Below are 17,312 nucleotides of genomic sequence, written 5' to 3' on the forward strand. Positions count from 1 at the left end.
CCTGCTGACCCTGGGCTCTAACACCGCCAGTTGGCGCCCGGAAGTGCTAGCTGCACAGAGCAAAACACCCGCCACTCTGTCAGTGGGGTTCAGCACCGCCAGCTGTTCCCCTGCTGTGTAGCTGGCAACGTGTCCTGCAAAAGCCAATCAGACACAAGAACTGAAATTGAAGGGAACCTGTCCCCCCCCAGGCGTTGGCATGTATAACAGCCACCTTGTACAGCAGTAATGCTGCATTTGTACAAGGTGGCTCATTAATTTACTCTCCTCGCACACGCCGAACGCAACACGTCTAAAATGTGTCTCCTGAAACCATTAAACCGTCCCTGAGGTGTGACTTTCCTTTGTAATGACACGTTGCACCCCCCTTGGTAGCGCTGCCCATCTTCTGACATCATTGTTTGGCTGGCTGCGCCTCTGCGGCCGCCCTGCCCGACACAACGCCCCTCAGTGTCTTATTTATTTTGACTGCGAGGGTGTGATTGACGGGCATGAGCAGTGCATATCTTCGCATGTTGTCACTCATCTCCTTCCGCCTTCTTCACACTGTGCGGCCTCATGGCCGTGGCATGCCATAAGGGATCAGCTGGTGCCGCACAGTCTGAAGCAGGTGTAAGGACCCGAGTGAGAGGCGAACATATGTACTGCGCAAGGCCATGAATCCCAGTCCCGCAGTGTGAAACAATGTAAAGACACTGCTGGGCTGGGATTCATGGGCATCACGAACCGCACCAGCCGACATCAAATGATGTCAGAAGACGGACAGCGCATGGCCAAGGGATAACGCAACAGCGCAGACTCCTGTACAGCAAAATGCGATGCTCAGGAGGCCGTGCCAAGCACAAAGGTGGTATTTTTGCCAGCTGTGCTGCGTCTCGTTAAGAAGGGAACTCCCTCCTCCAAGACAGTTTTGACTGTATAAGGGCCTAAATGTGGTACGTGTTTCATTCAGCGTGTGCAAGGAACAAAATTAAAAGAGCAACCATTGATTTGGGCAGCATTACTTCTGCCCAAGGTGTGGCTCTTCTAGTTTGTAACACCTGAGGGGGGGTTAAAGGTTACCTTTAAAATTGGTTCAATTAGGCTTCGGCCTACATTCGGCTCCCTCTCCTCCTGCTGTCCCTGCACTCTAAAACTGCCAGTTGGTGCCCAGAAGTGCTGGCTGCACAGAGAAAAACACCCGCCACTCTGTCAGTGGGGTTCAGCACCGTCAGCTGTTCCCCTGCTGTGCAGCCGGCATCGTGTCCTGCAAAAGCCACACGGACACAAAGCTGCCGCCAGTGCAGGCTTCGGCCTACACTCTCCTCACTCTCCATCTCCACCTGCTGACCCTGGGCTCTAACACCACCAATTGGTGCCCAGAAGTGCTAGCTGCACAGAGAAAAACACCCGCCACTCTGTCAGTGGGGTTCAGCACCGCCAGCTGTTCCCCTGCTGTGTAGCCGGCATCGTGTCCTGCAAAAGCCACATGGACACAAAGCTGCCGCCAGTGCAGGCTTTGGCCTACACTCTCCTCACTCTCCACCTGCTGACCCTGGGCTCTAACACCGCCAGTTGGTGCCCGGAAGTGCTACCTGCACAGAGCAAAACACCCGCCACTCTGTCAGTGGGGTTCAGCACCGCCAGCTGTTCCCCTGCTGTGTAGCTGGCAACGTGTCCTGCAAAAGCCACATGGACACAAAGCTGCCTCCAGTGCAGGCTTCGGCCTACACTCTCCTCACTCTCCACCTGCTGACCCTGGGCTCTAACACTGCCAGTTGGCACCCGGAAGTGCTAGCTGCACAGAGCAAAACACCAGCCAATGTGTCAGTGGGGTTCAGCACCGCCAACTGTTCCCCTGCTGTGTAGCTGGCAACGTGTCCTGAAGAAACCACGCAGACACAAGAACTGAAATTGAAAGGAACCTGTCCCCCCCCAGGCATTGGCATGTATAACAGCCACTTTGTACAGCAGTAATGCTGCATTTGTACAAGGGGGCTCATTAATTTACTCTCCTGGCACACGCCGAACGCAACACGTCTAAAATGTGTCACCTCAGACCATTAAACCGTCCCTGAGGTGTGACTTTCCTTTGTAATGACACGCTGCACCCCCCTTGGTAGCGCTGCCCGTCTTCTGACATCATTGTTTGGCTGGCTGCACCTCTGCGGCCGCCCTGCCCGACACAACGCCCCTCGGTGTCTTATTTATTTTGACTGCGAGGGTGTGATTGACGGGCATGAGCAGTGCATATCTTCGCCTGTTGTCACTCATCTCCTTCCGCCTTCTTCACACTGTGCGGCCTCATGGCCGTGGCATGCCATAAGGGATCAGCTGGCGCCGAACAGTCTGAAGCAGGTGTAAGGACCCGAGTGAGAGGCGAACATATGTACTGCGCAAGGCCATGAATCCCATTCCCGCAGTGTGAAACAATGTAAAGACACTGCTGGGCTGGGATTCATGGGCATCGCGAACCGCACCAGCCGACATCAAATGATGTCAGAAGACGGACAGCGCATGGCCAAGGGATAACGCAACAGCGCAGACTCCTGTACAGCAAAATGCGATGCTCAGGAGGCCGCGCCAAGCACCAAGGTGGTATTTTTGCCAGCTGTGCTGCGTCTCATTAAGAAGGGAACTCCCTCCTCCAAGACAGTTTTGACTGTATAAGGGTCTAAATGTGGTACGTGTTTCATTCAGCATGTGCAAGGAACAAAATTAAAAGAACAACCTTTGACTTGGGCAGCATTACTGCTGCCCAAGGTGTGGCTCTTCTAGTTTGTAACACCTGAGGGGGGTTAAAGGTTACCTTTAAAATTGGTTCAATTAGGCTTCGGCCTACACTCTGCTCCCTGTCCTCCTGCTGTCCCTGGGCTCTAACACTGCCAGTTGGTGACCGGAAGTGCTAGCTGCACAGAGCAAAACACCAGCCAATGTGTCAGTGGGGTTCAGCACCGCCAGCTGTTCCCCTGCTGTGTAGCTGGCAACGTGTCCTGCAAAAGCCACGCAGACACAAGAACTAAAATTGAAGGGAACCTGTCCCCCCCAGGCGTTGGCATGTATAACAGCCACCTTGTACAGCAGTAATGCTGCTTTTGTACAAGGTGTCTCATTAATTTACTCTCCTTGCACACGCCGAACGCAACACGTCTAAAATATGTCTCCTGAGACCATTAAACCGTCCCTGAGGTGTGACTTTCCTTTGTAATGACACGCTGCACCCCCCTTGGTAGCACTGCCCATCTTCTCACATCATTGTTTGGCTGGCTGCGCCTCTGCGGCCGCCCTGCCCGACGCAACGCCCCACGGTGTCTTATTTATTTTGACTGCGAGGGTGTGATTGACGGGCATGAGCAGTGCATATCTTCGCCTGTTGTCACTCATCTCCTTCCGCTTTCTTCACACTGTGCGGCCTCATGGCCGTGGCATGCCATAAGGGATCAGCTGGCGCCGCACAGTCTGAAGCAGGTGTAAGGACCCGAGTGAGAGGCGAACATATGTACTGCGCAAGGCCATGAATCCCAGTCCCGCAGTGTGAAACAATGTAAAGACACTGCTGGGCTGGGATTCATGGGCATCGCGAACCGTACCAGCCGACATCAAATGATGTCAGAAGACGGACAGCGCATGGCCAAGGGATAACGCAACAGCGCAGACTCCTGTACAGCAAAATGCGATGCTCAGGAGGCCGCGCCAAGCACCAAGGTGGTATTTTTGCCAGCTGTGCTGCGTCTCATTAAGAAGGGAACTCCCTCCTCCAAGACAGTTTTGACTGTATAAGGGCCTAAATGTGGTACGTGTTTCACTCAGCGTGTGCAAGGAACAAAATTAAAAGAGCAACCTTTGACTTGGGCAGCATTACTGCTGCCAAAGGTGTGGCTCTTCTAGTTTGTAACACCTGAGGGGGGGTTAAAGGTTACCTTTAAAATTGCTTCAATTAGGCTTCGGCCTACACTCTGCTCCCTCTCCTCCTGCTGTCCCTGGGCTCTAACACTGCCAGTTGGTGCCCGGAAGTGCTGGCTGCACAGAGCAAAACACCCGCCACTCTGTCAGTGGGGTTCAGCACCGCCAGCTGTTCCCCTGCTGTGTAGCTGGCAACGTGTCCTGCAAAAGCCACATGGACACAAAGCTGCCGCCAGTGCAGGCTTCGGCCTACACTCTCCACCTGCTGACCCTGGGCTCTAACACCGCCAGTTGGCGCCCGGAAGTGCTAGCTGCACAGAGCAAAACACCCGCCACTCTGTCAGTGGGGTTCAGCACCGCCAGCTGTTCCCCTGCTGTGTAGCTGGCAACGTGTCCTGCAAAAGCCACATGGACACAAAGCTGCCGCCAGTGCAGGCTTCGGCCTACACTCTCCACCTGCTGACCCTGGGCTCTAACACTGCCAGTTGGCGCCCGGAAGTGCTAGCTGCACAGAGCAAAACACCAGCCAATGTGTCAGTAGGGTTCAGCACCGCCAGCTGTTCCCCTGCTGTGTAGCTGGCAACGTGTCCTGCAAAAGCCACGCAGACACAAGAACTGAAATTGAAGGGAACCTCCTCCCTCCTCCAAGACAGTTTTGACTGTATAAGGGTCTAAATGTGGTACGTGTTTCATTCAGCGTGTGCAAGGAACAAAATTAAAAGAGCAACATTTGACTTGGGCAGCATTACTGCTGCCCAAGGTGTGGCTCTTCTAGTTTGTAACACCTGAGGGGGGTTAAAGGTTACCTTTAAAATTGGTTCAATTAGGCTTCGGCCTACACTCTGCTCCCTCTCCTCCTGCTGTCCCTGGGCTCTAACACTGCCAGTTGGTGCCTGGAAGTGCTGGCTGCACAGAGCAAAACACCCGCCACTCTGTCAGGGGGGTTCAGCACCGCCAGCTGTTCCCCTGCTGTGTAGCCGGCATCGTGTCCTGCAAAAGCCATGCGGACACAACAGACCTCCAAATGCCTCCAGTGCAGGCTTCGGCCTACACTCTGCTCCACCTGCTGACCCTTTTTTCCAACACCACTAGTTGGGGCTCTAGGAAAACAAGCTTGAATAGTTCCCCATCCTGGGTCCAGTACCGTCAGCTGGTTCCGGGTAGAGCCTTTGGCTTAGGTGCCTCCTTCTGGGTATTCGAGTTCCACCAACGTCAGGTGGTCCTTGGTAGTGCTTTCAGGCACGGGTACCTCCTGCTTAGTAACCGGGTTCCAGTAACGTCAGCTGGTCCTCGGTAGTTCCATTGGCTCTTGGACCTTCGGGTAGCCATCCAAGTTCCAGTTCCATCAGCTGTTTCTCGGCATTTTCTCAGCCTTCTTGTACCTTCTGCTTCATTTCCAAGTTCAAACCCTAAAGACGATGACCCGGAAGACCACCCCTAAGATGACGACGACTCCAGAGACGACAACCACTGAGATGACGACGACTCTGGAGACGATGACCCTGAAGACCACCCCGGAGACGATGACCCTGGAGACGACGACGACATGGGAGACTGAGAAGCAGAAGAACAAGAGGCTGCAGAACAAAGAGCAGAAGAACATTAAGCACAACACTAAATATCAGAGCAAAAGATATTATCTAAATTATAAGCAGAAGAAGACTAAGCAGTGTATGGGGGTGAGTCCGTTCCTCCTCGTGGTGCCCCTGGATAAAGCCTGATGCTGCAGGCCAAACTGAACGCGGACAAATCTAACTGTTTTGTGACAGGCAGAACGGAAGGTGTAATCTTCAAACTTTTATAGATAACAACTACGGGAATGCCTGTCACAAATAAGAATATGATGAAGAAGTTGAATATGAAGAAGAATAATAGTTAAATAAAAAGAATATGAACAATGTAACAAAAAAAAATTATAGGTAGAAGATGAAGAAGAAGATGAATAAGGTGAAGAAGAACTTGATGTCAAAGATGCTGATGATGATGAAGAAGAAAGTGTGGGAGAAGTAAAAAAGAGGGTGAAGGGCGTGGAAGTAGTGAAACATCAATATCTGACAAAATAAAAAAAATCTTAACATAGTCAATATCTTTGTAACTCTGAACGTCTTAAAAAAAATTTAAAATTCCTGCTATTCTGTTTGATTGGGCTAAACCTCTATGCCTTTAATGTCTCCACCACGTCCCCCAATACATCCTACATTATTCTTAGTTGTTTTCCTTCATGTAGAATGAACCTACAAGGAAAGAAAGGGTTTATTTTAATTCCGATATTTTCGTCCCATTGACTTGCATTGGTATCGGGTATCAGTATCGGCGAGATCCGATATTATGCCGGTATCGGCCGATACTTTCCGATATTGGAAGGTATCGCGCAACACTAGCCGTGAACTCAAAGCGCTGCGCCCTGTTAGACTCCACAGAGGCACAGGCTAACTGTCTAAATAAGAGCAATCAGTGGTCTTGCACTATTGTAAAAAATAAAGAATTAAAATAAAAAATATGAATATACTCACCCCTCCGGCGGCCCCTGGACCTTACCAATGTAACCGGCAGCCTCCGTTCCTAAGAATGAGGAGTTTAGGACCTGGGATGACGTCGCGGCTTGTGATTGGTCGCGTGAGCGGTCACATGAGCGGTCACGCGACCAATCACAAGCCGCGACGTCATCAAAGGTCCTAAACTCCTCATTCTTAGGAACGGAGGCTGCCGGTTACATCGGTAAGGTCCAGGGGCCGCCGGAGGGGTGAGTATATCCATATTTTTTATTTTAATTCTATATTTTTTACATGAATATGGATCCCAGGGCCTGAAGGAGAGTTTCCTCTATTTCAGACCCTGGGAACCATCCATGATACCTTCCGATATTTGTGTCCCATTGACTTGTATTGGTATTGGGTATCGGTATCGGCGATATCGCGATATCCGTTATTTTTCGGGTATCGGCCGATACTATCCGATACAGATACTTTCAAGTATCGGAAGGTATCGCTCAACACTAGTGTTGATGTGTGAAAGTTGGTAATTAATCATCCCCTCCCTTGTGTTTGACTGCTTGCGTAAGGTGGATGTTTGCTATCTAGCGCCCGACAGAGCCATCAGTACTTTACACACGATACAGCGTCTATTGTTGTGACCACCAGTGCAGCGCCATGTGCAATCAGAGCACTTTCCTGACCCAAGTCTGGGTGGTTAGTGGCGTCCGCAGAGCGGCACTGCTTGCACTCTTGTGCATAAAATTATTATTTAAGTTTACTCTGACACCCAGTAGCGGTGTCGAGCGCAAGTGGTCTAGACAAACTCTAATCCTGAGTTTTGGGATTGAGTTCTGTGACTCCATGCTTGCTCTCTTTGTGTGGTACTGCAGCCCTGTGATGCAACAGGGATCGCTTCTTTCATACAGGGTGAAGCTACCGCATGTGTGTATCCTCATTGTACCACCATATAGTCCGTCATTACTCAGCAGCAGGTTCCATCTCTGCACGGTGGACCCTGGGCTGCGAATGCACCTTTACCATCTCTCTAATTATTTGGTGCTTTCCGCTAGTCACCTCTGCTTCTGAGGATAAGTTTCTCCGAGTCACCAGCCTCAGAAATTGCAGGTAAACAGCAGCTCAGATTAGAGACCGGGTCAATGCCACACAGAGTTCTAGCAGCAGACACATCTCTACAACAACTGATAAGAGGAGACGTTGAGCAGCAGGCCTTCATGGTAAAATAGCTGCTAGGAAACCACTGCTAAGGATAGGCAACAAGCAGAAGAGACTTGTTTGGGCTAAAGAACACAAGAAATGGACATTAGACCAGTGGAAATCTGTGCTTTGGTCTGATGAGTCCAAATTTGAGATCATTGGTTCCAACCACCGTGTCTTTGTACAACGTAGAAAAGGTGAACGGATGGACTCTACATGCCTGGTTCCCACCGTGAAGCATGGAGGAGGAGGTGTGATGGTGTGGGGGTGCTTTGCTGGTGACACTGTTGGGGATTTAATCAAAATTGAAGGCATACTGAACCAGCATGGCTACCATAGCATCTTGCAGGGGCGTGCTATTCCATCCGGTTTGCGTTTAGTTGGACCATCATTTATTTTTCAACAGGACAATGACCCCAAACACACCTCCAAGCTGTGTAAGGGCTATTTGACCAAGAAGGAGAGTGATGGGGTGCTACACCAGATGACCTGGCCTCCACAGTCACCAGACCTGAACCCAATCGAGACAGTTTGGAGTGAGATGGACCGCAGAGTGAAGGCAAAAGGGCCAACAAGTGCTAAGCATCTCTGGGAATTCCTTCAAGATTGTTGGAAGACTATTTCCGATGACTACCTCTTGAAGCTCATCAAGAGAATGCCAAGAGTGTGCAAAGCAGTCATCAAAGCAAAAGGTGGCTACTTTGAAGAACCTAGAATATAAGACATATTTTCAGTTGTTTCACACTTTTGTGTTAAGTATATGATTTCACATGTGTTAATTCATAGTTTTGATGCCTTCAGTGTGAATTTACAATTTTCATAGTCATGAAAATACAGAAAAATCTTTAAATGAGAAGGTGTGTCCAAACTTTTGGTCTGTACTGTTTATAGTAATATTTCAACTTCACAGTGCGTGAATAAGGGGTTAGGTGAGAATTTATTACCATTTTTCCCTCTACAATTCAGCACCATTACATCTGGTTGGCAGTCATGTTGCTGAATTCGCTTTAAGCCAATTACAATCAATTTGGGTTTTTAACCCATCCGATTTAAAACACAAGTGAATGATTATTGTTTTTTTTCCTACCTGTGGATATTTGTATATTCCCAGGACATTTGCCAAAATAATTGAATTTGATGAATGCCCGGATCCAATTATTAGTGCAACGGAGGAATTCCAATTACAGTGATAATTTGGCACAGCAGTGCTGGATTCAGAAAGAAATTGTAGAGCTCCGTGTAATTCATACTGAGGGACATTACATGTGTCAAATACCTGGAACCCTAGAGACATATTGGGGTGAATCTTGGAATGTTGATTGATCTCATCTACTGTGAATATTAGAGTCTGAAACTGTTGGTAACAATCCACGCAGAACCTTCAGAAGAGAAGTATAGACAAAATCAAAATGAGAAGTAATACACAAAAAGCTTTGCCATGAAAAAAAAAACATTCAATCATGTCAGGCTGCTTGGTTGATTCAAGAAAGAAAGTGTCAAAATAATACAATGTACATCAGAATGAAAGGAAGTCCGTCAACAAAAAGCAATTTTTATTAAATTAGCTTGACATTTTTTTCACTTTTCTTTTGGGATGGCCTTCTGCCATTTTGCTGGATCGGCATTTGGGGCCAGGAAGGGGTAAAAAAATGTATTAGCCAAACTGATGGATTATAAAGGATTGAGAATGAGTTAGAAAATAAATATATATATTCACCAGGCCCTCACTTGGCGTTCCATGCAGCCCATCTTTGATTCATCGTTTTCAGTATAGCGTAACCTCTTCTTTAATCCAGTGCTGTGTTTTTCGCAAGTTAAAACCCAAGGTCATCACAATGTTGCGACGCATGTCATTACATTGTGCGACTTTACCAGCTCAAAGGATGCTAAGAACCAATGCACTGAATGGAAGAAGAGGTTGCACCCAACTGAAAAACATCACTAGATCTAAGTGAGGTTGCACGGCGGAGCATAAATGTAGGACAAGGATAATTTTTCTTTCTAACTTTGTTTTACCTATGTTTTTTACACTCTGGGGTCAGGAAAACCGATGATTTACATGAAATAAAATAAGCAGATATCATTTCCAGTCTTTACAAATTGAATCTGCCAGATTAAAATTTAGGTAGATTTTTTTCCCTCAGCCAGAGGGGCCAGCCTCAGATCAGAGCAGAGGAATAAAAAATGCTAGTGAAAAAATAAACCACTAGAGCAAGGCTTTGTGGTGGGTCACGTAAGGGACAAGGCTAGGTGAGCATAAACTTCTGTCTTCTGAGTAGTCCTTAAAGCAGGGGTGGGTGACTTCCGATCTACAGGCTGTTAATTGCCTGTGATGACTTTTCTTCATCTCTCTGGCAGATTGTTGGAGGCCATGCAGAAGCAGCATTCACTACTAAATGCTGCAGTGCCTGCAATGAAGGATTGCATTCTAACGAGGCCAGTCCAAGCACCTGGACTTCCTGTGTGGGTGAAGCTAGCATGCAATGAGCTCCCATCCCATAGATGAAGACACGAGCAAGGTCCCAGTGTCTCCTGCAATGTGCATGTTCCAGCCGCAATGTCTCCTGTGATGTATATACTCCAGCCACAATATATCCTGTGATGTATATGCTCCATCCATAATGTCTCCTGTGATGTATATACTCCAGCCCCAGAGTCTTCTGTAATGTATATACTCCAGCCACAATAAATCCTGTGATGTATATGCTCCATCCATAATGTCTCCTGTGATGTATATACTCCAGCCCCGTGTCTTCTGTAATGTATATACTCCAGCCACAATATATCCTGTGATGTATATGCTCCATCCATAATGTCTCCTGTGATGTATATACTCCAGCCCCAGTGTCTTCTGTAATGTATATACTCCAGCCACAATATATCCTGTGATGTATATGCTCCATCCATAATGTCTCCTGTGATGTATATACTCCAGCCCCAGTGTCTTCTGTAATGTATATGCTCCAGGCCCATTGTCTTCTATTGTATGTAATCCAGAACCAGTGTCTCCTATATGATGTAATTTTTTTATTTTTGACCAGTGTCACTATATGTGGTAAGAACTAGGGAATGTTTCCACATACCCCAGGGATTCTATTTTTGTTCTTTTGATGACACATTGCTAGTGGTAAATTTAGGTCAGAATGATTTGGATTTAAAAAAAAATATTAAAAAATTGCAAAAAAAAAATTCACAATTTTCAATTAATGTTTTTTGAATGCTTATGCCATTAATCCAAATAGTTAATAAATAAAATTTTACACATGTGCACTTTAAATTGGCATATTTTGTAAACATATTTTTGTTAGCATGTTAAAAGTGTTAACATTTATCAGCACTTTTTCATTTTTACAACAAAATTTACAAAACCAATTTTTTAAGAACCACATCACATTTGAAGTGACTTTAACAAGCCTACTGTATTTGACAGAAAATACCAAAAAGTGACACCATTTAAAACACTGCATCCCTCAAAGTGCTCACCTCACATTCAAGAGGTTTAGAGTTTCTCTAGGTGCTTCACAGGAGTTAAAGCAATGTGGAAGGAAAAATATTAAAAATTACATTTTTCCCACAAAATATGTTGCTTTAGCCCCTAATTTCTCTTTTTCACAAGAGTGACTGGAGAAAATTAGGCACCAAAATTTCTTGTGAAACCTTTTGACTTTTGAAGCTCAAAATAGCCTAGAAAAAATAGCTGACGCCATGTTTTCAGTTCTCCTGACTTGCCTAAGCAGTTTAAACCCTCCACATATCACCTCATTTTGAAAACTTAACACTGTTAAGGGTTGAGTTCCCGCCTCTGCACAGGGGGAATCTCAGGCCATCTCGGCTGTGGTCTCCCATTCTTTTCCTGCCGCAGTGGAGCCTGCTCAGCAGAGACATCAGTCCCAGCAACTCGCTCAGGTTGACTCTGTGCAGAGTTGCTGCTTCCGTTCCTGCTTCTGCCATTGAGGCCAGTGTTGGGCAGCGGCGAGCAGACGCTTCTGGGACTAAATCCTGCTTTCCTCGTTCTGAGCATGCCCAGAGTAAGATCTCTCAGTGGAGATCAAGGGTCACATGTTCAGATACTGCTGTCAATTCTATTGGTCCTTCTAGGAAGGTCCTGTAGGTGCGCAGGCTCTGTAGCAGCCTCTCATTGGTCCTTCTAGGAAGGTCCTGTACGTGCTGCAACTATTTAAGGCTCGCATGGCCACACGTGTGTTGTTGCCCCATATGTTGGGGAAAACTACTGTTTGGGCCCACAGTAAAGCTCTTGTACTACCAGAAGACCAGTAGCCCCCTAAAAATTACCTCTTTTTTGAAACTATACTTCTCACAGAATTTGTCTAGAGGTATGATGAGCATATTGTACCTTTAAGTGCTTCACAGAATTTTATAACATTGGGATGTGAAAATAAAAAAAAAACTTTTTTATGGAAAATGTTATCTTAGACCAAATTTTTAATTTTCACAAAGAATAATAGTCAGAAATGGTCCCAAACATTCAAAAAGCAACTTCTTATTGATACAGCAATACCTGTTATTTGGTCACACACTTCTGCATGAGCATACAGAATGGATCAGAAGAAAGAGGAGTAGTTTATGGACACCATTTGCAGAGCCCCTAGACTGCTAAAAGATCATAAGTCCACAAAAAGATACCCCATTTTGCAAATGCACTCAGGGAAATCATTTAGAAGTGTAATGATTAACCCCTTAGTGACAGAGCCAATTTGGTACTTAATAACCAAGCCAAATTTTGCAATTCCGACCACTGTCACTTTATGAAGCTATAGCTCTGGAAAAATGTAACATATCTCACTGATTCTGAAACTGTTTTTTCGTGACATTTTGTACTTCATGATACTGGTAAAATTTCTTCGATATACAGTGGAAAATGGAAAGTTTTCAGACCCGTTTACATTTTTCACTCTTTGTTTCATTGCAGCCATTTGTTAATTTCAAAAAAGTTGATTTTTTTCTCATTAATGTACACTCTGCACCCCATCTTGAATGAAAAAATAACAGAAATGGAGAAATTTTTGCTTATTTGTTAAAAAAATAAAAACTGAGATATCACATGGTCATAAGTATTCAGACCCTTTGCTCAGAAACTCATATTTAAGTCACATGCTGTCCATTTCCTTGTGATCCTCCTTGAAATGGTTGTACTCCTTCATTGAAGTCCAAACTGATAGGACTTGATTTGGAAAGGCGCACACCTGTCTATATAAGACCTCACAGCTCACAGTGCATGTGAGACCAAATGAGAATCATGAGGTCATAGAAACTGGCCAAGGAGCTCAGCGACAGAATTGTGGAAAGGCACAGATCCCAGTACCCAAGGTTCCTAAGAGCACAGTGGCCTCCATAATCCTTAAATGGATGAAGTGTGGGACCACCTGAAGTCTTACTAGACTTGTCCATCCAGCCAAACTGAGCAATCGTGGGAGAAGAGCCTTGGTGACAGGGGTAAAGAAGAACCCCAAGATCATTGTGGCTTAGTTTCAGAGATGCAGTAGGGAGATGGCAGAAAGTTCCACAAAGTCAACTATCACTGCAGCTCTCCACCAGTCAGGCCTTTATAGCAGAGTGGCCCGACTGAAGCCTGTCCTCAGTGCAAGACATTTGAAAGCCCGCATAGAGTTTGCTAAAAAACACATAAAGGACTCCCAGACCATGAGAAATAAGATTCTCTGGTCTGATGAGATGAAGATAGTCCTTTTTGGTGATAATTCTAAGCAGTATGTGTGGAGAAAACCAGGCACTGCTCATCACCTGCCCAATACAATCCCAACAGTGAAACATGGTGGTGGCAGCATCATGCTATGGGGGTGTTTTTCAGCTGCAGGGACAGGACGACTGGTTGCCATTGAAGGTAACCTGAATGCAGCCAAGTATAGAGATATCTTGAATGAAAACCTCTTCCAGACTGCTCTGGACCTCAGACTTGGCCCTTTCCATACCCAGTGTAACTTGCTTTTATTTATGAAAAAAACTGAAATTTGGCAAAAAATGTTAAAATTTTGCTATTTTCAAACTTTTAATTTTTGTACCCTTAATTGAAAGAATGATGGCACACAAAATAGTTAATAAATAACATTTCCCTCATGTCAACTTTATATCAGCACAATTTTGGAAACATAATTTTTTTTGTTTGGACATTACAAGGGTAAAAATTCTCATTTTTCCAACAAAATGTATTTTGCTTAAAAAAAGTTTAGGGACCACCTCACAAGTGAAGTGAGTTTGGGTGGTCAATATAACCGAAAATACCCAAAAGTGACACCATTCTAAAAACTACACCTCCCAAGGTGTGCAAAACCACATTCAAGAAGTTTATTAACCCTTCAGGTGCTTCACGAGAAGTAAAGCAGTGTAAAAGGAAAAAACGAACATTTTAGTGTTTTCACAAAATAATTATGTTGGCACCAAATTTTTTTTATTTTCACAAGGGTTTCAGGAGAAAATGAACGACAAAATTTGTTGTGCAATTTCTTCTGAGTACGCTGATACCCCATATGTGAGGGAAGGCCACTGTTTGGACACATGGCAGGGCTCAGAAGTGAGGAAGCACCATTTGACTTTTAAACGCAGAATTGTCTGGAATCAATCGTGGGCACCATGTCGCATTTGGAGACCCTCTGATGTACCGTATTTTCCGGCGTATAAGACGACTTTTTAACCCCCGAAAATCTTCTTAAAAGTCGGGGGTCGTCTTATACGCCGGGAATCGTCTTGTACGCCGGTGTATATGGTGGGTGGGGAGGGGGAGTGATCCTGATGACGAGGGGGCGTCTCACAGGAAAGTGAGTAATCCCCATTACCTTATCCTAGCGGTGCAGCGTGGGGGTGTCAGTGCTGGGAGCGGCGGCGGCTGCTGTGTTCTGGTGCGGCGGCTCCTCTTCTGTGTGGGGCCTCTGTGCTGTGAGGTGGCGGTGGCGGCGGCATATCTTTATCCAGTTGGGGCTCCTCCGGCATCTCCTTAGCCCTGGAGGCCCCGCCGCAACTCCATCGGTGCAATGTGGTGGCCTCCGGGAAAATGGCCGCTGCTCAGATTCAGATCTCGTGTCCCGAGATTTCGGGACGAGATCTGAATCTGAGCAGCGGCCATTTTCCCGGAGGCCACCGCATCGCACCTATTGAGCTGCCTCCGGGAAAATGGCCGCTGCATTGCACCGATGGAGTTGCGGCGGGGCCTCCAGGGCTAAGGAGATGCCGGAGGAGCCCCAACTGGATAAAGATATGCCACCGCCACCTCACAGCACAGAGGCCCCACACAGAAGAGGAGCCGCCGCACCAGAGCACAGCAGCCGCCGCACCAGAGCACAGCAGCCGCCGCCGCCACTCCCAGCACTGAGACCCCCACGCTGCACCGCTACGATAAGGTAATGGGGGATACTCACTTTCCTGTGAGACGCCCCCTCGTCATCAGGATCACTCCCCCCCCCCCCCAAAAGGCACATATTCACCGGCCCTATAAGACGACATAGGGTGTATAAGAAGACCCCCGACTTTTAAGAAGATTTTATATTTTAACTGGTAAAGTTGGGGGGTCGTCTTATACGCCCAGTCGTCTTATACGCCGGAAAATACGGTACATAACCAGTGGAAACCCCCACATCTATATCCAACCCTAATCTCAAAACACCCCTAACCTTAATCCCAATCCTAACCTTGACCCTAACCACAACACTAACACACCTTAACCCTAATCCCAACCCTAACTATAATTCAAACCATAACCACAACCCTAACCCCAACACAAACCTAAACTAAACCCTAACCCTAGCCCCAACCCTAACCCTAACGTAAAGATGGAAAAAATACATTTTTTTTTTAATTTTTACCCAACTAAGGGGGTGATAAACGGGGGGTTGATTTACTTTTTTTATTTTAATCACTGTGATAGGATCTATCACAATGATCAATATTATCCAAAAGGAAAAATTTCCTATTGCTGCCGAGTGCAGGCCGGCAGACCTCAGCGGGCGTACTGCGCATGCGCCTGCCATTTTCTTCCCAGAAGAAGATGCCAGCGGCCGGGGGATAGGACCAAGGGAAGGCAGGAGGGTCCAGGGACACTGTAGGTACTGAGTGGGCTTGAGGGACCCCATTTCTCTCTCCTCTGATGTGGTAGATCACATCAGAAGAAAGAGAAATTAAATGGGAAATTTGCTATCCCTGTTATCCTAGACCCCAGAGAATTTCTGATGCTGGGGGGTGCTATACACTTATTTCTCAGCGCCATCAAAAAGCTGTGCTGAGGAATAAGTACCTTTAACTGCCACAGTTAAAAGGTGTATCGGCAGTCATTAAGGGGTTAATATGACCCCACTGATGTTTTTCTGAAATTAGTGTGCAATGGGTGTTGCATAGTGAAAATTGCAAATATGCCACTTTAGTGCCCAATGCATAGTGCCTGGCTTGTGCTTCCGGAGACTTGTGCCTCATAGATTGTTAAAAGGCTTGTCCAGGACCTAACAATTGAAGACTCATCTACAATATAGGAGTGGGGGGGTGTTCCTGGAACAGCTACCCGCTGTAGAACACCAAAACTGCACAGACCACCTTCACCTTCCTACGTAAAGAAAGACAACTCAGCATCCTATAAGTACACTCAGTCCTATCCAATATAATTATATACAGTGCCCTCTCTTATTATATACTCTCTTCTTTCTTACAACTAAAGTATATGCAACACTTCTTCAATCCCATTTCCTTTCATCTGTTTTCTTAGCTTTTCAAGAATTGTTATGTGGTGGCTCTTGATAAAATAATAGCCTGATACATTACATGAGGGTTTGGAGTGTAAATCAAAGCTCTGAGAGCAATGTAAATAGATTGCTTGCTTTACTATTATTTGCATACTTAATCATATTGATATATTACATTGCACCTATCGCTTGTCTCAATCTTCCCCCGAAAGCACAATATGTGAAACAATCAATTATATAATTAATTTTAATTGGTGGGATTTGTAATGAGCTTCCGGTTCAGGCATGTTAAATGCTGCTTTCAGTGATTGACAGCACCATTTAACTGATTAACTACCGCGGGTGGATCTCAGATCTACCTGTGGCTATATAAGCAATTGATGAGTGACTAAATCAACCATTAAGTACAGGGAAAGATTTTGGATCAGCATCGGATCCCAGGTTAAAGGCAGGGACCCAACCTTTAACTTATCGATACGTCAAAGGTCATGAAAGGGTTTCAAACATTCCAGAACAATATAAAAAACATAAACATGAGATATAAACATGTCATGTGCACTCACGTTGTACAATTGGTCCTAGGCGGTCTCGTTGTAAAAGACAATTTTTGGTAAATTTTGTCTTGGTGAATAGATAACACAAATCCAATCATGATGTCTCCTTGATTAATGCTTCCTTCAAGCTCTGACACTGGTGGTATACTACATTTCGGAGACATGGAACTAATGGATGGCAGAAGATAGCAGACAAGGATGAGTCTCCTCAGGATGCAAAAGATGTTCATATTCCGCTTACCGATTGACCACCTTTCAAGGAAGTAGAAATATCATGTACAGTATGGAGTCATGGTGTCCTAATAAGCTTCCTAATACAGCAATCTTTGTAAACACTGAAAGAGAATCTATTAGTAAAATCAACCCTCCACCCACAAATCGCACATATAGGCATTCAGGTCTTTTAAATGTAAATCCACCAATGACTTAATATATTATAGTTATGATCAAAATGTCATGGACATAGTAATGGTGTATTGTCAAGCTTC

General features: G+C 45.9%; 1 protein-coding gene across 1 annotated transcript in view; it reads right to left on the bottom strand.

The window, feature by feature from the left end:
• The window catches only part of LOC143774809 (extracellular calcium-sensing receptor-like), a 125,218-nt gene that overhangs the window by 107,423 nt on the left and 483 nt on the right, over window positions 1–17,312 (bottom strand). The window contains exons 2-3 of the mRNA XM_077262577.1: window positions 17,066–17,076; window positions 8,848–8,950 (exon numbers count right to left, since the gene is read on the bottom strand). Coding sequence (XP_077118692.1) covers window positions 8,848–8,950; window positions 17,066–17,076 — 114 coding nt within the window. The remainder of the gene's footprint in view (window positions 1–8,847; window positions 8,951–17,065; window positions 17,077–17,312) is intronic.

Source organism: Ranitomeya variabilis, chromosome 5 (genome assembly GCF_051348905.1).
Source record: "Ranitomeya variabilis isolate aRanVar5 chromosome 5, aRanVar5.hap1, whole genome shotgun sequence".
Lineage (NCBI taxonomy): Eukaryota > Metazoa > Chordata > Amphibia > Anura > Dendrobatidae > Ranitomeya > Ranitomeya variabilis.